Here is a 25332-nt window from a genome sequence, read left to right as displayed (position 1 = left end):
TGGCGCTTCTAAGGCAATATATGTAATTTAAAAGTGATTTTTTTGAACGTACAATTTCAATTTTACTTATATCAGAATACAATTAATTATCAATTGAAATAATAATACATTGAATCATGAATGTTCGTGGATGTTTCTTTTCGAAGTAGAGCGTTTGATTTTACAGAAATTTATTATAAAAATGTACCACCAAGTAAAATGGGCAGAATATAAATTCGTAGACCAAAACACTCTGGTATCGCACTGATATCTGACTAAAAGTGGAGGTTTACGTTTAAAAGTATTCAAGAATACTTATTGAAAATATTATGGTAAACCAATCATCGTCAGGAGTTTTGAATTTTTCCAGTTTGGAAAACCCCTAAGAAGGTATTCACAACGAAAAGGGGTCAAACAAACTCATACAACCTTCCACAAAATACAATCAATATGATCTAGCATGCGATCATTTACAAAGGAACTTTGTTTTCTAAAGGATCGATTGTGCCAATAACGTAATAACCAATGTTTCAATTTACGAGCACATAAAGATTCCTTCTAACGACTATACTAAATCGGCGGAGTACTCCGTTCCCATCAGGACCGAACACTCATGCTCCAATTTGTACTATCACTCGCCAAAAAGAAAACCATCGATGTCCTAACTGTTTCGTGTTCAGCTACTGTTTTTGATGTTTTAATAACTGCTTCGTTAATGAAATGGAATCTTAACGACTTCGTTGATGAAGTCCTTCCTGTTTCATACCATAAAATTATTCGCCGTAACCGGATAAATTTGAATCACCTAACAATCATAAATTAGAAAAAGAAAATAAATAAAATCGTTGCGATGAAAATAGTTCCGCGATTCTTACTGATTACTTGTCGTACTTATCGATTTTTGAAACATTCGTTTTTACGAATGAAACTACTCACGCAGTTAAGTTTCTCGTACGATAATAGCGTTCTGGTAGCAACAGGTGCGTTAAGATTCCTTGAAGGGAAAGTAGGAAATAGAGAACAAATCGCGCATTGTCGATGTAAGTAAACTAATTAGTTTGCAATTCGTGTTACTAGTTAACAAATGAACGTGACGTATGTTAGTAAGCAGGAAAAATGTTACACGGAAAATGTGTGTTTGTAATCGCGTTTCTTAAACAGACTGGTCCCCCGTACCCCCATAGTTTACTTCAAAAGTTATGCGTTTATGTACGAACGGTGTTCAATAGTAAACGACTAGCTGCTAGATACCATGCTAGATTAGACAAACGTAACGTATGTTAGATATTATAACGTAGTACTAGTATTTACACCTTCCCGTTTACGCATTCTATGTTTCCTGACGGAAGATAGCAAGTAGTTCTATGTATATGCTAGACTAGTATTAAACATTAGACTTTAGTCTCTTCATTTGAACACAAATTTACGCTATAATGTATATTGAATGTATAACTTTAATTTCATCTAATACATCTTTGTTACCGCTAAAAGGAAACTTTACTTGTTTATTGGTTGTTAAGCTTTGTTAATAAAATATTATAAAATTTTAAACGATTCTTTGAAATTTCATTAAACCCTCCTACTCAATCATATTTCAATTAAGTCTTACGAGTACAAATTACTTTTATAAATCTATTGATCACTTCGTAGAAGCACGAAAAATTTGCGCATTTGTTGATTTCATAAATGATTATATGCTAATTTTACTAAGTATAACGATTGTTAAATTTTACTTTAGATTATACAAGTTACTGCGGTACTGCTGAATCGAATAAATCTATATGCGGCGATGAGTGATTTTTGCATTAAATTCCTTAAATAAACAAACAACAACAATTACTCCGACCACACGCTAATAGGCGGCACCACTATTAATATGGAAGTTAGTGACCATCAAGATGGCTGCTACCAACTCGAGTATATCCAGTGAAAATCCAACAAAGAAAGAGGATGAATTCAACGAATTTTATACGGAAGTATGTTAATATTTCAACTGAGAACATACTGTTATAATTTTCCCGCGTGCAATTCAGTTTTTGATATAATTCTTGATTATATAACCGTAAACACGCATATCTCGTTTTAAGGGTTAACAAACGTCAATTTACATCCATTTAGCCGAAACAATAAATACACCTTTGAGACAGTGTACAGGTTACAGTTGTTTTTTATTTAATAAGCAATGCCTAATACCGTTTGAAGATTGTGAACAATATAGTTTCTCATGCCGTTTTGGTTACAAATAAATCTAACCTATACGAATGTATGCGCGTTCCAAACAAATAGTTGTTTTCCTGAACTTTAGGGAATGCTGCTTTTGTTTAGGTGAAAGAAATAGAAAAAAGGGATTCAGTATTAACTCCTAAACAGCAGATCGACAGATTACTTCGGCCTGGATCGTCTTACTTTAATTTAAATCCCTTTGAAGTGTTACAAATTGACCCAACTACATCTATAGAGGAAACCAAGAAGAAATACCGACGCGTGAGTTAATAATACTTTGTTTTTTGTTTACATGCACGTATCGAAATACATGTTACTAAACTACTTGTATTTTCTAGATGTCGATTCTTGTACATCCTGATAAAAATCAAGATGATGCAGAGCGTGCACAACAAGCATTCGAGAGTATGTATTTTTTGTCAGAAATTCCAATGGAAAATTGTTAATATTCTTCTATTCCTTACAGTTGTTAATAAGGCATGGAAAACACTGGAGAATGAGGAAACTAGAGCAAAATGTATGGATGTCATCGAAGAAGCTAAAGCCCGTACCGATCACATGGTATACATCAAGACATAGAACTTTTATTTGTTTATAGAGATCTGTATATTACTGAAAGATTTATTAGATTGCAGAGAAGAAAAAGAAATTAAAAAAAGAAGGAAAAGCTGAAGGTTCCAGCATGCTCGAAGAAGAATCTGAAGAAGGTTACGGACATGCTGTTTGGGTTATGACGATGAAACTCTTTGCTGATATGGAGCGAAGAAGGTTTGTAATCATTCAAATATTAAATATTGTCTACAGACATGAGATTTATGATTTTAGGATTAATAATATTGTTGATTTACTTTGCGTAGGAGAGAATTAGCTACTAGAGATGCGGAACAACGTAAAAGGAAACGAGAAGAAGAGTTATCAGCGGAAGCGCAAGCTGCGTTAGAACGTGAGTGGCAAAAAAATTTCGAAGAGTCGCGACAATCAAGAGTTGATAGCTGGAAAGCTTTTCAGTCCGGTTCTAGTGCTACAAAACAAAAAAAGGCCAAGAAATTGAAAGCATTCAGGCCTCCAAAAACGAAAGCTGAATCACGATAATTAAACAATTCTTGTTCCTGATGCCTGACATAGATTCTTTCATTTGACATGGTGTTTCATATTCCTTGTAAAGTGAAAGTAGTTTGAGTAGCATGTTTTCATCGTGTGACATCAAATCACTAAGTTCATCAAAACCAATCGGAATTGTTCTCATTTTTAATTAATTTGTTAATTAAAAAGTTGTGATTCGAAGCTAGTTAAAAATATGTTCAATCTCGTGTCAAAATAGAGAGTGTGTTATAAAAAAAGCGACTAGTAAGTTGAGTAACAAAGTATGAAAATGAATAATGTATGTGCATCTTCCAAGAGTTATTGGCGTGTTTGCGGAATATATGTGTGTGTGTGTGCGCGCGTGTGTGTGAGTGGATACATAGTTGTGATACGTTTACATGGCCTGATTAAGTTAAATCGTAATGTACAATCTTAATGTGACAAATTATTTCAAAATTATATGAATAATACTGGTCGATATGTATAAAAACTGAAGGTGACGAGGTTACCGAAAACCCTCTCCACCTCCGATTTTGATGACCTTGAAATATGTTGGCAAGGACATAATTCTAAACAACGTTTCTCGATACATCTAAGCGGCGATTGGTTTAAGTTTTCGAGATATAATATCTTACTTAAAGTTAGAGTAAAATAGCGGCCCGGGGACTTACCCCCGGTCGAGGGTTGCGAGGGTCCAACTGTTGCGCGTTGACATTTCTCAGAATAACCATGTATTTACACAACTGCGAGGTGTGCTACAATATGTAAAGTTTGGGCTCCATTTTTCTCTACCTTTAAGTCATTGTCGCTGTACATATAGTTCAAATTGAAATTTAGTAACTTGGTTGAAGAATGCATCAATTCTTTAGGGACAGGTAAAATGTTTAACCCTTTGGCCTACAACCACGAGTGAGACTCGTGGTCAGGAATTTGGGCCATAAACAATAAGCACGAGTCTCGCTCGTGGTACTTCATTCGGACTTCCTACCTTCGTGTTTACTATGGTCCGAACAATCAGGCGATAACGTGTAGGTCAAGATGTTCAAAAGATATTATAACTCAAAAACTAAAATGAGCCACCACTTACACGAAGCGAGAAAAGTTGTCCAAAATGTATAAATGTTATTGCGCATAATATACAAACTTTTAGAACGACTTTACTGTGTTCACTGCGTTTACAAAAACAGTAAACAAGAAATTGCGATCTGCTACACGAGCCTTGCGCCGCTACGTATAGCCTAATAATACTGAACATTTTTGCAAATACCTGTCTCGAAAAACTAAATCCGACCACCATATACTAGGGAAAAGTTGTTCAAAATAACAACATATTTTTATGTCATCAAAATCGGAGCGAGAGGGGGGGGGGAAGCTTCGGCAAATTCATCTTTAAGACAGTCTACATTTATAGCATATATTGTTGCATAACAAATGTAATATATAACAAAGTTTATTATGTACCGAGTAATTCTTATGAAGTCATCAACGTAATTATCTCTTAAATTCGAGGATATCAAAGAACTCTCAATACAAAAGATAGTTGTAGCCTCTGAAAATAGCATTTCTTCGAACAAAACACATTTTAAAATTTGTCTTTAAACAGAGATGATCATGTCGATCGCTTTATGAAAATCACTGTACATGTATACATATATATACACACATATATATCATATTTTTATCTCAAATGTACAATTAAATGACGTGATGCTTAAATGAAAAAGAAACATTTCTTAGCTTTTCAAATCCTTTCAAATTGCTGTGAAAAGTTTACACATATCGAAACGATAATCGGTCATTGAATGAATGCTAATTATATCCTAATATTATAATACATTTTTTTTAATTACGATAGATAAGTATAAAAATATGTTTCCTTGTATAGAACATAATCTCTGTTTATATATCCCAAGAAAACTCGACATTGTTACATATTAGTGCTATAACTGCACAAAGTACTATGTACCATGTAACATCCCGTCACATTATGTTTATATTTCACGATGTTTTATGTCTGTATGTTATACTCACATGAAGCAGATAAAATCACAATTTCCTTGGCAGTTTATTTTTCCTCGGTTGCTTCATTTTTTGTTTATTATCAATTCATTTATTTCCACAGCAATAATCAATCACCGCGTTTAAGTTTAACACGTTAGCCATATTAACGTACAAAACATTTTAATTACCCATTCCGGTTATTTTAATGTGTTTTTTAAATATATATTTCATTCGATGCTCAAAGTATGATGAAAACATACTACATTTTTGTTCTCATTTTATAGGATATTTCAAATGGAATGATACAGTTATAATTTTTAGTATTGCTGTTATCAGAATAACTTAACGGGCCATGTAATCATGACTTCCGGTGTTCGATACGTTATCGAGTAACAAATGTTACATCTCAACGTACACTTGGTCCAATTGTAATTTGTAAGATTATTGTAAGGAGAAAAATTTCTAAGGCGTTTTCTCATTGCAAATCATTTTGGATAGCGTTATTAACATATGAAAGTCAATGTCGTACAAGTGCCGACGGGAATGAACGTGAAGAATCGTAGGAAAAAACTTTCATTAATGATATTAAACAGCATAAGTGATCAAGTGAAACGAAACTGATTTGTAGCGTTTCGTCTTTTTTATAATTCATTGCGAATCAAGAATGTCAAGGTTTATTATTATTATTATTTCATGCAGTATCAGTGTGGGTTTTCTGTTGTACGATGCCATAAACTCCATTAATATCGTTTTGTACATCAGCGTAGTATCGATAATCGGTTCACTATTAGATAATACAGAGTAACACATTAAATAATACACACTGGAAAGACGCCTCGTTTATTTATAACAAGTATACAATTCTAAGTGATAAACAATGAATATCTACTCGTATTTTTTATTTTCGTACATGGCAATTTTTTATGTTGTGTAATATAATAAATTAAACTGTAAGAATTCTGCAGTAGACAGAATTCTTTGCAAATCTTCAACATTTTTTTTATACAATTTACGACTATTCATCCATCTGTATGTATATCAAATGCTCGAGTACATGGTAGTATTATTTAATAGAAGAAGAAATTCGCTTCACATTTGTATACTAAAGCATCAACGATCATTGATTATTTGTATTGTTCCTTACTTAGTTGAACCATTCATTATTAATATATTCGTCTTGTATGTTATGACGTCCATAAGATATAAATGTAAATACAATACATACGAAGTATACATAAATCATTTAATAGCACCACTCAGCCTCTATCAAGTATATGTCAACATTTACGTGACAAAATTTATTAAATATATATTATTCCGAATTTATTAACGCTAATGTCTTCTGATGAAATAAATGAACGTGAATAAATTCGATGGATGAAAGATGCAAATCAAGAATTAAAAGCTTTGGAAATTCGAACACAGACGTTAATTGTCTGCACCCTGTAAATTTTAAATATTGCGAAGCTATTGTCAACTGTTTTCCAGCTACAATTTAACCATCCAGCGCTTGAATCGCGCAACAATTGAAAGTTTATTGAAATAGAATAGGGAGAGAATCGATTAATGTTGCTCGGTCTACAATGAATGAAAATTCAAATATGTTTGCAATCTTAAAGAGGAAAAATTCTAATAATAATATTTTCCATTGTTCAGACATTATCATGTTTCATAATTTTAACTCAATAAAATTCAATTATTAAAACTGAATTGAATAAAATTAAAATTTTATTATCATAATATACTCATAATTAGTATTTACTAACATATTTTCTAATTTTCTCATGGATATTTGATTCAGACAATTGTATACAGTTAATCGTTCATTTATGATTTTGTATATTTAATATTATATGTTTTAAAATTTTTTCAAAAGAACATGATAATAATTGTTTTATTTTTCTTGATCTCTCATGGCATGCATGTGTTAAAATAATATTTGAACAATACTAAGGATGCTAGCATATAAGTACGTTCTATTTTGTTTACATACTATTCCAGTTATAGCAAATGAAAATGACAACTCAATTTATTTAAAAAATAAAAAATGCATATGTCGGAATAACGACTCATTCGTCGTGCGATGTTAAAAATTGACATAATCTTATAGCATCGAAATGATCCTAAACATAATTGGAAAAACTCTAAAAGTAAATATTTAATTTATTATGAATTTGTCGACTTCGTGTATTTCGAAGTAGTTCCATCGAGTTACGGTTACATTTACCATACGTGACTGTACACTTCCATCCGGAGTGTTCACCTGACAAGCATACTAAACTCCATTAACCAAAGCTAAACACGTACGAATACATCTTATTTATTTATTTAATCGATTAAGAATTTACTTACCGTTAGCGTTACCATAAACATTAACGCTTTTACTATTATTAAAAATGAAAGTACATACATTCAAAGAATGTATTGATTATAATAATTCTGGTCGTCTGTTTCAAAATGCATGTTCATAAACATGTTTGTTGTTTCTTAATACAATTTAAAAATATTTAAATTCTTTTTAAATAATAATTTGAATTATTCTTATTTATAATTTTAGTGACAATAAATAGACGTGTATAAAGTACATACGCGGCAATAGTGTAAGTACTATTAATCGTTTGTGTAAGAGGCATATAAAAAATTAGCGTTGAAAATGGTACGCGTACTAAGACGATGCAGCCATGTTACAAATGAATGGTTTCATTAAGTAATTATTACATAAAGTATCCCGGAACTTTATTCGTGGAGAAACTGCATGTCGTAAGTAAAATTATAGATTACATGCTTTAGAGTTTGCAACAAAGAAAGAGACATTAAAGAAGCAGCGATGATTAGAAAAGGAGAAAGTGGGATAAAAGTGACATAATATCAAATTTTACTAACATTTTCAGTTTAGAGAAATCATCTTCTTTTAATCCATTATATAGTCTTTACATGGAACCATGTAACTAAGTTAAAGATTATCTGGAATAACATTTAATACTACATAAGAAATTGAGTAAGAACCTGTCATAATTTTAGTTTTGAGCAAGATAACGATTGCAAATAATCGATCAATAATTTCCTACTTTAAAATATTTTTAACGTATTTTAAACATATTTGTAAATAATCTTAAAGTTAAAAAAATTATTCTGTTAAGAATTAAAAAATCTACACAGTTGTATAAATTGAACTAGCACTGTTTAGAAATTTCTAAAAATATTTCAGAGTAAGAAATTATTAATTAATAGTTTAGGATCACTTTCTTCCTCAAAACTAAAATTAATGTATACTAAAGTGTATGCGAAATATATTTTACAAATTAATTACCATAACATTAATATTTCATTTTACCTACATAAGTGCAAATCTTTTGCATACACTTAGCATATGTTTTGTTCATAATCGCATACACGGTAAACGCGTAAAGTTCGCAGTCAATTATACTACCATAAGCAACATTGAGTTAAAGGTGACCAAGTTTTTATCATCGTACAAATTTTAAATAACGAATAAACGATAAATAACCTTTTACTCTTTCAAGAAGAATTACAGTTCGAACAACCAAATAAACCCTAATTCAACTGCTAAACCGCTATAGTTTGTAGTCAGGTTTATTCATCATCTATTATTTAAATAAAATATCGCCCATCTTTGTCTAGAGTTCGTAAAGTCACCCGCGTTTGCTGCATATCGCGATGCGCCCGTCCCAAAAGAGCTCTGTATCCGAGTAGCTGATCCGCATATATACATAACAAGCAAGTTTTTACCGTTGCGTGTGTGCACAGGTGAGGAAACGTGCCTGTGTCCGTTTACACATAAAGTCGGGATAAATATCGACGTATAAGAATCGACACGTAAACGAGAGGAAACCGTTTCTCTTTGTAGTATCGCTCACACAGCTCGAAGAAGTGTTATTTCTGCGCGTATACCTCAGCCAAAGGAACGTGTTCGTGTTCGTCCTGTCGCCTCTCACAAATGAACAGTTGGATGTGTTTGTGTACGTGAACCGTTGCACAAATGCAACCGAGGTGGGTGTGTGTCTGCCGTGGCGCACAGGTAAGGCGGAAATACGTCTGAACGTGCACGATCACGAGGAAACTCTTATAACTGAACGTATCGGTGTGGACGGCAGAAAGAAATGCGCTTACACATTCCTGCGCAAACGAAGGACCCAACGTCTGCACGTTGTTGACATCGACGGTAGCGGAAAGGAACAAGTCCTCGTGAGCGTTCTCCAACTAACAGAGGGAACCTCGCGAAATCTAACGCTTGCATTTTAACTCTACGTACTTTCCTACTATTCCCCCATCGAGCATAGCGAACAGTTAATGTTTAGAAACGACATTCTTATAATTCTATTTAACTATGATGGAATCTATATTTATAGAATTTCAGCAGTAACTAGATTCTTTGTAAACAATCTACTGTTTTTCGAAATGTTTCCTTACTGTCCTGAGTAACATTCAATATCGATTAATAATAATTATAGCTAATATTTTCGCAAATCAATTAGTTAATAGTTTTCGTCGGAACATGTAGAGCAAATATATTACATTTGATACGTATGAGACAAAAGTAGAATAAGTTATAGGAAATCCGAATAGGTATCTGTATTGTCGGTATATAAAAATAACGTCTAATTATTTTCTACATATACGGTCGTAATATCATTGAAAATCCCGATTCAAAGATAGTGTTATTTGAATAAAATAGATGACGAAGAAAATGTACAGATAAATTTTTATTTCTCGACGATGACATATTTAATTCTGTGATAAAAATAGTAATTTCGGTTTAATGGATAAAAAATTGTAAAATGTTGTATCTGGATAAGAATTTTGTCCATCTCTGGCCTGACCCCGATCAGAAAATGCTCGTCTGGATCGTAGGCTCTCCTCGTAAGCGAAAGAAAGTAGTAGTCTAGCGTCGACGTCCGAATCGTACGCGCTTAGGACAGTATGCAAATGAAAGGAACATCATCCGCTTCGAGCCGACGCCGATGTGTGTACGCAAAAAACACGTGTGTCCATCGCGCGACACAAGCATCGGTGCGCGCAGCCTCGCTGTATGATACAAGAATTATACTGTATAACGTCAAGAAACTTGAAAAGTCGTACACTTCAAATTTCATAATGCATTCATGAAGAAGAGGCGTAGGATTTTGTTTTTTAGTAAGATACAAATGGTACGGAATATATCCGATTATTCTTGTTATAAATGAAAGCACCACAATTACGATTAAACGTGAAAGATGATATCGTCGTAGTAAACATTTTTTAGTATTTAATTTAATTAAATAATTAATTAAATTATACGGATATTGTTTTTTCTTCCGATTTTCGCGACATTTAATAACTTTTGAAAGTTGAGGAGTATTATTAGGAGTATTTTGGAGTATAGGAGGAATCAAATTGAAAATATTAGAAAAAAATACGAGCAAGAGTTCGGGGGAAGAATTGATCGATACAAAGAATTAAATACGATTAGCAATAAATTCTTTTGTTAGTTTTTTTTTTGCAAGATATCAAGATTATCGATATTATTTTTAATGGGTAACAAATTTTCATTGCCACAGTGTTGTAGCTTATAAAAAAAATTAATTCAGTGACATAAAATATGTTGACCTTCATCTGACCGTCGATCAAAAATCACGAAATGTGTCATGAATTCCAATACATTTTCAAAGACGGAAGATGAATGATTATTTCCTTTGATAAGGACGAATTACGGCAAAGAACAAGTACACGGTTAGCTTATTTAACGCGTGTATTCCGCCATACTCGGATATACCGAAAAACAGTGTAAGGGATGAATATACGCGACGACCGTAAACTATTGTGTTTTTTAATCGTGGTTTGATAGTACGTATTCTTAAACACAGAAAGCTCGCAAGGTGCTCGCTCCCATCGCTAGTAGCATCCCCACGAATCTTACACGCGTGCTTACGTGTGAGTGCGCGCAGGTAGAAGGAACGCGTTTCATCCGTAGCAGACAGGTAAGCGTCCACGGACGCGTACGGCGCGCACACAGGTGAAAGAAAAATGGTGGTGTGCGTGCGTGTGTGCAGAGCGTACAGGTAGATACTTAGAAGAGAACAGCGGCAACGGAGGCAAAGGTGCGGCGCGAGCGGTTCTCGTCGCGACACTACGCGGGACTGCAGCGAGTCGATCGGCCCGTCGCTCTTCGCTGGTTTTTCGATCGTGCTTCGATACCGTCGCTGGATCGTGGAAAATCCGTGGATCCAGCAACCTGTTGCGGTGCCGATCTCGCGTGCACAGGCCCCCAGAGCCGAGCACACCGCTCCCGGCGGCAGCGAAGCCAGGCCTTGACGGGCGCCAGCCAACCTGGACACGTATTTAACTTGCACGGCTTGCGCGCGTTCACACGTGGATCGAGCGAGCGCGCGGCATCAGTTGCGTCGATTCGAATCGGTGAGAAATATCATCCATCGACGTCGGATGCGCGGAGTTCGATATCGTCGATATGTGACCGGTGATCGGGTGTCAACGTAGCGTGGCTGGCCAGCGGAGCACCATGTCGACGACAGACGTGTTTCGCATCGCGCAACAGGGACCTACCGAAGAGGAGCAAGGGTAACGTTCGATTAAAGTGTCCTTAACTTTCCGGTTAATCGGCGATCGGCGAGCTAACTAGCTACCAACGGTCTCCTCGTTCGAGTGTGGAAGGTTACGTGTGAACGATGGATACGAGTGATACGAGTGATTGTTCCGGAAGATCGGCCTGGAATGCTCGCCTCGAGGTTTCGTTTACGCGTTCCTCGCTTCGGGAACACTCTTGTACGTGATCGAAGAGGGAGCTGTGATTGAAGGAATCGGTAAAAGATCGCCGATTCTTTGGTTCTTCCGAGCAGAGGTAGTTTATCGGGAATTCAATGTTTCAGCCTTTCCAGTAAGTAAATAACGGTAACGGTGATGTAATTCATACTTTTACGACTCTCGTGTATTTAACGTGCAGAGGTTGACGTTACGTTTCGACTGTACTTTGCGGTTCTCCTCGTTTGATCGATTAGGTATCATTTTTTACGACACGAATACGTACGGAAGAAAGTATTCTTATAAAGGAATCGTGTTTATGAAATTCGGAGTAGTTATAAGTAATGGGAGATTGATGTTGTGTACGATATCCGTGGAAATTTTTAGGATATTGTTTTCACATTTTGTCCAACAACTATTATCTTTAAATATTATCTTTAAGTCTAAATGTTTCTCTTAAAAGACTTGTTTTATTTGTATCATCTAACATTTCCTTAAATGTTATCATTGTAAGCAGATATTTGTGAATTAAGTTAAATTTAAGAAAGCATCGAGTACACAAGATGAGGATCGATAATATAAAAAGGGCCTTCCACGTAGATCGAAAAGTTGATTTTCTAATGAATATATCTACGCACGAAAGACCAAAGAATCCAGAGATCTTTCAATCTCTTTAGCAAAATAAAGTTCGCCCATCCAAGAAGGAGGCTGTTAAGTTTGATTGCTCGTATGACTGACAGGATGTCGAATCGCTCGTTCGGAATTCCATTCAATCAGTTGTTCCTTGCGCAGAGTTTACGAAGCGTTCAGACTCTCGCGTGGAATTTATACGTACGTTCTTCCGAGGTTTCTCGGTTTGTTTTTATCACGGTACGTGAATTCCACTAGGGGATAAATACTGTGACGTACGGTTATCAAGGACTGACTGTAGGACCAAATCTTATTTACATTCCTCGCATCACACCGTCGTTTACGGTTTATCGAAACGATTTGCCTTATACTTTCTACGCTGCTCGAGGCAATAAACCTCGACGAGCACAAACCAGACTGTCGAATACTGAACCGTCGGGAGTAAGACGTTTGCGAGAAACCTGTTTTGATATTATCCAGAGCTTTTCAACCAGCTAGGCAACCTAAAATACAAAATAATTGCTATTCAACGTTCAGATCATTTTGGAGCAACCATGCTAATTAACCAAAACTGGTAACTCTAGCGGTTGTTAATAGCAATCGATAAATAAAAATCAATTCAAAGGAAAGATTGCGAAACGAGCGTGAATCGAATGCATTATATTAAAACGTTTCAATCTTTGCTGTGCAGGTCCTGTTTGGTACTAAACGGATAATTTTGATCTCATATAAACATATGCTTTTTACTTGTTTTGTATATCATTTAATACTGTATACATATAAATATTCTTTACTCTATACATATGTATACATATATGTTATACATGTATATGCATACATATGTATATCATCTAATACTGTATACATATGTATATTCTCTTAGGTTGAACTTATATATTCATATTCTCTGTTTTCAATTGATTTTATAAAATACTGAAAAATACTCGAATATACATGTGTGGAAACTATGTTTGATCGGCTATTTTCCCTTTTGGTTCATTTATTATATAAACAAGCAACATTGATTCTTAACTACTTAAGAGAAATATTTCAAATAATACTGTACTTCAACAACTGACAGGAATAATCTATTGTGTGGCAATGATTGCATTGCATCGTCAGCAGTTTTCCCACGAAACACTCTCCGAAATATTCCTCACAGATTTAGGAGCATGTAATCGAATCGTTTTCAAGCAGAGCATGATGTGCGTTTATCTGTTAACAGTGTTACTCCGTCGTGTAGTTCATCTGATGTATCTGTTACCATAATCGCCCATGATCATTATATCTCTATTCTATCCTCAGTATTGCATACAGGCATTAATATGAAACATAGTACCGTGAAACGAAAAAATTAGGTAAAGTGAAGTATTTCTTTTTTTCACACCGTTAGATATAATCCTATACTTATAATCCTATACTATACTAAGTATAGTACCTATACTTTTTGTCAGACACGAAACATTGAAACTTTAAAAAGACCTAAACTAGGATTACCGAGGGTACTATACGAAGGGTTAGCAAAATATATTTTTATTTTTCATAAATAGGCTCACAAATGGCTCATTCAAAGAGATCATATAATCATTTATGTAGAAAATTTAATAAATGCTTTAGATGACACTCATAGCTTCCATAAATGCACCATAAAGTGCATTTCGTTTTAGGACTCTTGTGCTATTGAAGTAAAGATTTCTTCGGCAAATCCTCACTACAGATGACTGCTGCATGGAATTAACTATCTAACAAAATAAATGAAAATCATATTTATATATATAAAAGAGAATGATCGAGGAACATGGTAGGTGTATTTCAGGTGGCAAAATAACTAAAGCACTGGTTCGAGTCCGTCGTTTTTTGATGGTGTTGGATTTAAATTGGTCACGTGATCGACAATACTACGAATGATTATTAGCGAATAGAAAATGCGAAAAGCTTCCATATAGAGAAGTAGCATCGCGATATTAGTCACGTTCTTCGATGGTCTCTCTGCCCCTCTCTCTCTCAATGTCAATGACTGCTTCCTCAGGGCTAGCTGTGAGCTGTGACCCTCCGTGCGAACGAGAGTCTCGTCTTTCTGTATGTCGTAGCATATAACTGAAGTCGAGTGGAATGGCGCTTTCACACGGAGGCATAAGGAACTCGCGATATTCATATATGTACACTAGCTGAAATACCTGGCGTTGCCCGGGACAGGAAAATTTATTCGAATGTAAATATTATATTAGCACTTTCTAATATACCCACAACGTTTTGTGTTATTTTCTGGGAACAGTTAAACAGGTATACGCCGTTGCTATGCATATTAACCTCTTCAGGGACGAATTATATTGCTCGAAGTAAACAAGAATTCGGTTTCCACTAACAGTGTGTCGCGCTAGACGTGCTGAAATTGCAACTAATCCATAATAAATGAGAAAACTGCATGTGCAGTTGTACTAAATAAATAAAGGATCACTTTTAATCCATTCACTGCCAGACAAATATAAAGCGTTTTCCCTTGGGCACCAACGAAAGTTATTACTTTGATAATAAAAAGTGATATTAAAGTTGTTTTAAAAAGAAAATAGGCTATAAACTTATCCTTTACACCGTCACAAGACAATCTCGTAATAATAATCTTCGCATGTGAAGCTTATGCGATTTTACAATTTGTTACAAATAATTGTTAAAAATTAGCATCATGATTCATGTTTTTAATGCGTTTTTGTGACGTTTTTGACTCGTAAACCCTCCCATGATTATTGAAATGCTTAGTAACCTAAATTATCTCTACGTACGTAAGATAATGTGAATATTATAACTAGTTAATAACGAAATAATATGAATGCTTTAACCTACCAAAGAGCTAGGGAATTAAATCCCTTTGCCAAATACCTATATTTCTATTCAGTATTTATCGCACGATCAACAGGCATTATTTCTTTCCATCAGCCTTCTATCTTACCTAATTCTTAGTTTATATCAAGTTATTACAAAAAAAAAACAATTTATCATTGCAAAGAGGATTCCTTGATCGTTTCTGTCTAAATGGACAAATGGCATGAAGTATATGAAAGACATTAGCTGATAGGGAAGTATGCTTATGGAAGAGAACGGAGAGTTTTTGTAATTCAAAGAAAAGTCATAAGAGTATTCTAGGAATCATAGATAATATTTACAACCACAAGCAGAAGTAATTCGTTATAAAAAGACACGTTTCTCAAAATGTAGGACAGCCTGCCTCGTGAACTCTGGAACTCTAAAAAAATTGTTAATGAAGGATATGGTTAAGGCCGGTGCAAAATGCATACTCTTATTGATTAAACAACGCCTCTTTTAAGCGTAATACACCCCAGTCCATAATTATGTGGACATTCGGCACTTTTAATGAATAACTAATATACATCATGAATTATTACTGTACAATTTTTTGCTGCTAAATTCTGTTTCAGATGTGTATTTAATAATATTTAACCCTTTGCACTGGAGAGGTGACTCTCAGTCACCATTAGGTTTCACGCAGCAAATCTACAATACCTAATCTACAATACCTTTCTTTAGGTTCAATTTCTTTGGAGCTCGAAGTATCGATAAAATGATTGTCGCTTAGGTAAAGATGACCTTATTTTCAAATCTAGATAGCTTAGAATTCATGCCAATAGAATGCTAAGAAACATCTCGAGTTGCTGACAGACACCAGAAAAAAGGCTTCGAGTCCAAAGGATTAATAATATCAAAGTTTCGAGTGGTGTATTAAATTTCATAGAAATTGTGGGATCGTTTAGATAGAAAAGTTCGGTGAAAATGTCCAATATCTAACAAACATTTATGCGAGATATAACAAAATGAAATGAATAATATTACTTAAGAAACATGAGGAATTAATACCTAGGGTATCAAGATTGGCAAAGAAACTTTTAAGAGCACACGGGAGATACATTAATGGAAAGAATATGGAATTGTTTTTTATTATTACTCATAGAACACTAAATAAACTGTTGATAAAATATGCTCTCTAATGGAATACAATCTAAATACAGAAACATAAGTGATATTCATTAATAGTTTCGTAACTTTTTTAAGATATATATTTCAATTCAGACAGTGTCAATGTACATATGAGCGGAGCCGTATGTCAAGATACAAAAATAAATCAAAGAAATTATATAATATAACATGAAATTGCCTTTAAAGTTAGACGAAATCGAAAAAGAAAGACAGGATTTAAAATAGGGAGATGAAGAGGTAACTGAGGGTGGATACAGGTGAATTAAGTATGTGTAAGTGAAACAAGGGATTCGGTAATTTCACAATAAATATTTACTAACACGTTAGAAAAAATGGTCTTTTTCAATATTGAGTTAATACCATTGCATAGCTGAATCTCATCTTTATACCGAACTTGTACCTATATTTACTTCTATGCAATAATTTTCATTCTTTTCGCTTAATACTGCATTCTTTAACCTATACAATATTAATAGAATGGAAACGTTTTATTATTACATGTTTGATTGATTGTCCACCGATTCTCTCGTTTATTGTAGAGAAACTCGGCTCTATAAATGAATCTGACTGTGTTTGAAGAGAAATTCACGTGCATAAGCACAGGTAAGCCCGAAGCAGTACTTGGAGGAACGAATTTTAAACCTTAAGGTTGACTAACGGGATTTCCGGCGTTCGTACATACCTGTACTGCATGCGGCGATTGCCGGTGCAATTTCTGTGACCCGCGATAAACATATATTCCTGCGGAATGGAGGAAAATCCCGAGTTTTGTGCTACCTTTTTACTTTCGACACAAATCTGGACCAATTACTATACGATTTCAGAATTTATATTTGAACCTTACAAAAATGTCGTCTAATTTTACAATTCAACCATATGAAACCAATTTTATATTATATTTATACATCTTATAATCGTGTCAATCCTTTTATTTTGTCTATATAGCATTTACGATACTTTGCTTTTAATTAACTTCGGTAGTTTTAACATATCTAAAAAATGACGCTATGAATAATAATATCTAGTTGCTTTAAATGATCGGATAACGAGTTTCTATGGCCAACACTCATTATTAAATTTTCCTTATACCTAGGGTTAAACTTGCGTGTTACAGAAAATGATTGGTAGATTCGAACAAAATTAAATAAGAAATAAGAATGTCGTCGATTGATATCAAAAGGTTACGCAATAATAAGAAGTAGATTCAGGATAATCAACTGTAGTTAGGACGCGAAATAATGATGCTGAATATGCAATATTGATAGCAAGAGAAATTTTCTGCGCAATAATTTAATTTTCTTTTGTGATTCGACTAGGAATTCCGAACCATCGAGTCAGTTACAAACTACGAGTGAAATTGGCCGTGTAATGGGCTGATTTTCATTTTCATACGTACATCAGATAAAAGTGGCTGGTATACTGTACGGAGAACATTGTATAGGAAATCACCTATCCGATGATTTCATGTTTCACGAAGCACAAGCCAGGTCGGGTAGAAATGTATTGAATAAAACGAAACGTAATAGTTACTTGCCCCTTATTATGCCTCTAATAATTAATTATTTTAATAATGGGAAAGCTATTGTTCCGCGTTGCGTGAAGTCTAAATGACAGAGTGCAATTGCAAGGATAGCTTTGAAGGTAGACACGCTTCTCCCCGTTTCCGCTCCACTTTTTTTGTTAATAAATTGAAAACTTGTCATCACTGTATTTTCATATATCTTGCGCGGAGTGGAAGGATCCTACTGTCAATTAGGAACTCTTAACGTGCGTAATTATCGAAAAGACGCTACTTTTTGAGAATTTTTAACGTGAAAATAATGTAATAATTTCAAATTCGAGTATATGAAAATCTATACAATCACATGTACACCCTCGTTCATAAATATGTGGATACTTACTACCTTCAACGAATAATTAATATACACGGTAAATTATTAATATACAACTTTTGTTGCTAAATTTTATATTGAATGTGTATTTAACATTTAATAATATCAAATGTTTTGAGTGCCATGTTCAATTTTATAATGGAACTATGGGATCGTTTAGGTAGAAAAGTTCAGAAAGAATGTTCAAAAAACATTTATGGCGAGGTATTACAAAATAAATGAGATAATATTACTTCAGATACAATGAAGAAATTAATAATATCCAAATTTGGTAAAAGAAATTTTAACATTATCTAGTTATCTCTATAGTTTTTTATTATTATTAATGTGATATTAAAAAAAAACTCTTAAGAAAATATGTTCGCTAATGCAATATAAACATATCGAAAATAAATGTGGGGGTGTAGGTACGTTATAAAAAGGACTAGAGAATCGTTCATTGATTTGTAGTCGTTCTTCTGATTGTTTACAGAAATGTGTTGAAATTAACGGACATCAGCTTGAGCATTTGCTAAAATGAATTGTTCCTAATAAAGAAGAAATAAATTATTTCAAATACTTATTTCTTATTTTAATTTCAATTAAAATATACCCAAGTCTGCTGTATAATCGTGAAACAGTATTAATCTGGATAGATAGATATTAACGATGGATAAACTGCATTTACAAAACTCGACGTAACACGTCATCTTCGTATACCAGAACAGATAACCGGATACTCGTTTCCTCCTCGAGGTGTACCATTTACGGAAAATGGCGGCAGGACCACTCTTCCTGGTGCATCCGCAAAAGGATTTACCGTGATTGCAAGAATGTCACTGTAAAATACTTTAGCGAGAATCATTGTCATTAGTACCTCTAGTTTATTAGGTTGGTATTTACTATTATTAAATAAACTACACGTTACTCCATAACAAAAAGGAGCATCCCTTTTTTCTTTGAATTCTACTCTAAAAAACATGGTCTTTTTCAAAGGATACGATATTTCTTGAAAATATTCTTTAAAAAAGCGAGAAGCAAATTTTAACATCAAGAACTCGTACCAGCTGTCGTTACCAATAGTCGAACGATAATTATTAATATCTCGAATATGGCGATCAGGATCATTCGAATATTAATTCAAACATTTTGATTTAAATTGAAAAAATTCGCGTGAAAATCTGTGTGTTCCATAAGGGTTTGTGTTAAAATTACAAAACTTTATTGTCGTTTTTCATATAAATTGAGGTGGTCAATTCAATTCGAAATAGGCTCATATGATACATATTTAATCAAATAACAATCGAGTGAATTTTTGTTAAAATCCTACATTAAATAAATCCACGGAACAACTACCTTAAGAAAACATGAAGAAATCAAGTTCAATAATTAAATTTTTCTTCTATGGCATTTCTCCTCCAAAATCATTGAATGCAATTTCTATATCATCAAAATCAAGAGGGATATTTAGATGGCCTTCTTCAATTTGGATACCCTGTATACCGACGAAACATCTAACGAGATACACTAATGCAATAAATATTTTCGACAGCAACCATTTGCAGACAGCTAAGAATTTGAAACTTCTTTAAAAGAAAATTCGTAAAGTTCCTATAAATTCTATACGGTGCATTTAAAAAAATTGTATCTCGAAGAAACAGATAAGTGCGATGTACAAGGTGAAGGACCTGAAATGATTAAATCATTATATTTCTTCGACGATATGCAAAAAAGTGTGTGAAAGAATCGTTTAAAAGTAATTTCTGTAAAATTTGCCCCAATTTTACATTGAAATAATATATTAGATGTACAAATAAGTTCGGTGCTTTTTTATCATATATTCGATGTTTATTTATAAGAAAACGGAATACACGTTATGTTTCAAAGTAATCACCATTACTTTCTACACACTTCTTCCACTTTTTGGCTAGTTGGCGGATTCCGTTTCTATATAAAGATGGTGGTTTTGATTCAATAAACTCAATAATGCTTTTTTCGACTTCTTGGAAAGATCTGAAATTAGAATCAACTAAGTGGCGTTGTAGCGAGCGAAAAAGATGGTCATCTGAGAAAACCATATCTGGAGAGTATGCCGCATGAATGAGAATCATTTTTGTAGCCTCAGCAGCATTTTTGAACCGATTCAAAAAGGAGGAGGTTACTCAATTAGACATGTATATTTACTTTTTTTTATTTTCTTCAACTCCAATGCAAAAAGAATACAGTATCTAATGTGCTCTTTCTGAAACGTCATGATGCGAAGTATTGTTTTTCGAAGTTATATACTAATTAGGTTAAAGTTACATAGTAAATTTAGTAGCGTGAAGCTAATACCTTAAGACACCGATCGGCGGAAAAAAATTTTAATTTGAAATGTAATTATAAAATAATTACAGCTGAATATATGTAAAGGCACCGAACTTATTTGTACACCTAATAATCACAATTATTTTAAACGTAATCTCCTAACATCGATTAGCCTTGATAAAGTGTGTCATTCAACTGAACAGTCATATTTACGACTTAACGATTGTAGTCATAAACGCACTGCTAAACATTTGCTTGAAATTACTCTCTGTTCACTAAAAGGGCTAATTAGTTTTCGCAAAGTCATTAGAAGTTCTTTCCGTTACGGTCACTCGAATACTTTCGCAAGATAAACAAGATAAACATCACAGTTATAACCAGAATAACCACCTAAATGCGAATCTAATGCGACAAGTAATAAATTTAAGGATTTTCTAATCACTTCGGTGTTTCGACTCGAAACGATTGCACGTCATGTAAAATCGCAAGTAATATTTTATTTGCTTGTCACGCATCTTTCAGTGCGCACAAATCTGAAGTTTTACTACTAGCCTATTTATAGATCGGTTGCAACTGTGACTGGTTCTCTTGCACATTACGCAGAGATGGCAATAAATTATTGATAATTCCTTGGATGCAAGCTATAGCGAATGAAATATCTGCGTAACTCATTTAGACTCATTTACGCGTTAATGCGAAAACATCAAAAATCGAAAGAAGTAACAGTCTCGCTTGGTTGTTTCTTGATATAAATTATTGAGACATTCAGATCACAGATTACAGACCTAATGCTGGTTGATACGTGATAACAATGTCATTTTTAATTGCCATGATTCATATGACTGGCGCTACAACGATCAACAATGATCGTATATAGACACAATGTCAAATTGATATATTACCAACAATAATTGTTCCCATATCGACTGTGTCATTATAAATACGAATCTATCCAACTTGACATCACCGGTAGTGTATTCCAGTTTCACGAGATTGAAGATAAAATGGAATTTCCATGTAAACAAAGAAACGAATCAAAAGCAAGCTTGTATATACACGAATTGTAGAACGATATTTGATAAAGTATTTGTTTAGATTACGAACTTTTGTTGTAGCGACATTTGTATTTTTTTTTTTTATATTATCATTTTTAGTAGATATGTGTGTCATACCTATAGATTTTAAGGATGATTCTTACAAACAATCGAAACGTAAATAAAATATAGCTTCGTCGAGATTGAAAATTAGTTATTCTGCATAGAACGAGGAACATTTATTAAGTTAAATGTTACTTTGTTAAAACAACAAAATAATTAAATTACATTAAACAATCCAAGACAATATTTTAGACATAATACGCAAATCTACACCTATTTTCAGATAAAACATAAAATTTGAAACACAAAATCGTCACAATATTATGCACTCCATGAAATCAATCAACTTCTGACTTGAGTACTTTGTTCCAATTTTTAAAAAGTGTACTTATTATCCGGATGACTGTCTTGCCCTACTTCGCATAAAATTATTTTTGGATTTGTACGAGACGCAGTAGTCAACCGAAGTACAAAGATGAATACCGGAAGGGGCAACATCGCAAGGAGACGCCATTTTTAATAGAACTTGGAGGAGTGGCTTAGAGTTTGACATGTAAGATTTCTTAGGCTCGCGAGGCACATTTTCCTGATGATGCTGGAATCAAATCAAAAATTAATTCATATTACATGAATAGAATTCAAAACTTATAAACAAAAGGAATGTACAAACTTGTAGAACAATGGGAAAGAATTGTACGAATAAATGGTGAACACACCGTTAAATGAAATAATGTTTCAACATTTTACCGATGGGAAGCGATTGGACATGTAATTATACTCAATAATATTTTTTATTTTGATAACATTAGTATTATTCAATATTTATTTTATCTATTAGAATCGATTTTTGATGAATATTTATATAATATCTCATGATTCATACAATGATGGAAGTTTAAATTGTTATTTCAATAATAGCTAACAAAGTATTAGATCCCCTAGCAAAAAACTTGTTAATACCGGTAAAGTGTTACACAAGTTCTGAGTATTTAAATCATGCTTTAGTACTAAACCTACCGATGTGTTCACCTGTAATTACTATTTCTATCGTGATGGGACAAATAACTAGTCTTAAAGACACTTATTTTAATTAATTGCAAAAATATTTTACGCGGAACTAACTTGAATAATGCACGAAACAATTGTATATAATTCATGTATAGTATGAAAGAACTATATAAAAAAATTTGGAAACGGTTTTTTTCGTTTTTTGGAAACGTTATTCAAATAAATATTGAATAATACTAATGCTATCAAAATAAAAAATATTAATGAGTATAATTACATGTCCAATCGCTTACCATCGGTAAAATGTTGAAACATTATTTCATTTAACGATGTGTTCGCCATTTATTCGTACAATTCTTTCCCATTGTTTAGTGTTAAAGCCGCACGAGCTTTTTTCCGAGTGCAAGAAAAATGAATTCACCCGAACATGATAAATTGTGGATGCCCCATGAAAAACCATAAAACGTAATTTCAAGATGATAGAGTTTGTGCTACATTTTTACTTTCGACACAAATCTGGATCTCTCGACACAATTACTATACGATTTCAGAATTTATATTTGAACCTTACAAAAATGTCGTCTAATTTTACAATTCAACCATACATAATCAATTTTATGTTATAATTATAAGTCTTATAATCGAGTCAAATCTTTTATTTTGTCTTTATAGCATTTACGATACTTTGCTTTTAATTAACTTCGGTAGTTTTAACATATCTAAAAAAGTTATCAGGTTTTTGCAGAAAATATTAATAAAATGAAAAATTTGAGGCTATGAATAATAATAATATCTAGTTGCTTTAAATGATCGGATAACGAGTTTCTATGACCAACACTCATTATTAAATTTTCCTTATACCTAGGGTTAAAAATGCGCGTTACAGAAAATGTTTGGTAAGCTTAAACAAAATTAGATAAGAAATAAGAATGTCGTCGATTTCTATCAAAAGGTTACGCAATAATGACTAGATTCATGATAACGTAATCTTGACCTACATGCTTAAAAAAGTGATTATAAAAATTCGCGTGAATCGAAATTTTAGCGTACTTGGCGCGAATGTGTTAGCATGGTCGAAGCCAGTCGTTGACATCGCAGACGGAGCATTACTGTCGTCTAATATACGTTCAGTCACGCCCCCGCTGCTCCGAAGCAAACTGAACCGAACCGAACCGAAGCGAAGCGAACCGAAGCAAAGTGAAGCGTACCGAAGGGGCCCAGCGCGGAGAGATCGCTTCGGAGCTGAAGTTCGCGGTGTTCCCTCGATCGTGCCGCGCGGCAAAAGCCGCAAACCCTGCGCGGAGAGCTAAACAACCGATACGACACGTCGATCTATACTCAGAGAACCGTGTGCACGTATATCGGCACGCACACCTACGTCGCGTCTACTTGCACGCCGCGTCAGCGATAAGGAGCGCCGATTGGTCGCTTCGCCGGTTGCTTCTCCAGCTCGGTTCTCCAAGACCTAAAGCGGCTGCGCGGTCCAGGTACGTACCTGGCTCCGCAACATTTGCTGTCACTGGTGCACCGATCGTCTCCGTCTGGGCTGGACATGGCCAGCCACCGCGGCGCTGCGTATCCTTAAGCGTTCCTCGATCCCGACACGGAAACGGACGACCCACGCCGCATTATTGGACACCGTCATTGTGCCCTTTGACCCTTTCACCAGTGAGTGTTCCTAGTGCTAAAAAATCACGGTACAGAGACATTGTCCCCGATGCGCGACAAAGAAACGACCGAATAGTAACGTGCAACGCTATCAAGGACAGTCGTATTGGGTTGCCGCGTAAGTCCAGCTCGCTAGGCTACATTTATGAATCACATTTTTCGATGCGACTTGGAATTGCCTTCAATTATGCTCTGCTCGCTGCTTCGTTTCTGTAAACTTCTTATAGCGCTAGAGACTCATCTACGTAAACAGTGATTCCGGAGATTAAGGAAGGCATCGATAAGACACTTTCGTTAATCTCTTGCTGATCAAACTTTCGAAATAATTCTTTTAGGTATTTAAACTGATTAAAGGTGGAGTTTTCATCATTGTTTACGATAGTGTTTCCTATCTGTACGAGAGTCGCGTCATGTTGCTTATAAAGAGTTTTTCAAATGGAACTTTTACGTTTTGATTGTTAATGAAACACAGATGGTACAGAATACGATTCATTTTTCTTTCATTATGAATGAAAGATGATGATGTGTTTACGTGTCTACCACGACTACACTGACTACACGACTACACTTTGGTAGATCCTTTACAAAAAGCTTCGGGTTTATCGTTAAAAAGAGTATTTACCGCGTCTTTTATGGTCTAAATATTATCAAAGCGTTTCGTAGCGATCGAAAAAGTTGAAAATGTGACGGGATCAGATCCAAAAAATATGATGGATGAG

The 25332-nt window shown here is 34.2% G+C and overlaps 2 protein-coding genes across 4 annotated transcripts in view; both read left to right on the top strand.

Annotated features, from left to right (window-relative positions):
- The first annotated feature begins 1811 nt into the window (after positions 1-1811).
- Positions 1812-6517, top strand: LOC128893612 (dnaJ homolog subfamily C member 8). Its single transcript, XM_054154747.1, has 6 exons — positions 1812-1955; positions 2305-2463; positions 2541-2607; positions 2669-2763; positions 2831-2970; positions 3060-6517. Exons 1-6 carry the CDS (start codon positions 1878-1880, stop codon positions 3292-3294), a joined length of 774 nt encoding a protein of 257 aa, XP_054010722.1. The 5' UTR covers positions 1812-1877; the 3' UTR covers positions 3295-6517.
- Positions 6518-11369: 4852 nt separating this feature from the next.
- LOC128888573 (uncharacterized) overlaps positions 11370-25332 on the top strand; it is a 100653-nt gene continuing 86690 nt past the window's right edge. Inside the window, exon 1 of one of the 3 annotated variants that reach the window (XM_054145606.1) lies at positions 11370-11862. In XM_054145606.1, the coding sequence (XP_054001581.1) occupies positions 11804-11862 (59 nt within the window). In that variant the 5' untranslated portion in view covers positions 11370-11803. Of the gene's footprint in view, positions 11863-11930; positions 12179-25332 lie in introns of those variants that run through there. The other 2 variants (XM_054145694.1, XM_054145758.1) reach the window with 2 other exon arrangements.

This window comes from Hylaeus anthracinus, unplaced genomic scaffold (assembly GCF_026225885.1).
Source record: "Hylaeus anthracinus isolate JK02 unplaced genomic scaffold, UHH_iyHylAnth1.0_haploid 0, whole genome shotgun sequence".
NCBI lineage: Eukaryota > Metazoa > Arthropoda > Insecta > Hymenoptera > Colletidae > Hylaeus > Hylaeus anthracinus.
Note: the sequence above shows the minus strand (reverse complement) of the source record. Positions and strands in the feature narration are given on the sequence as shown.

Bases quoted from the DNA above. Each gene is read 5' to 3' on its own strand.
- LOC128893612 (XM_054154747.1), top strand. From the start codon at position 1,878: ATGGCTGCTACCAACTCGAGTATATCCAGTGAAAATCCAACAAAGAAA. The intron at 2,764-2,830 runs GTATACATCAAG...AAGATTTATTAG, and splicing joins AAGCCCGTACCGATCACATG to ATTGCAGAGAAGAAAAAGAA. The intron at 2,971-3,059 runs GTTTGTAATCAT...TACTTTGCGTAG, and splicing joins GCTGATATGGAGCGAAGAAG to GAGAGAATTAGCTACTAGAG.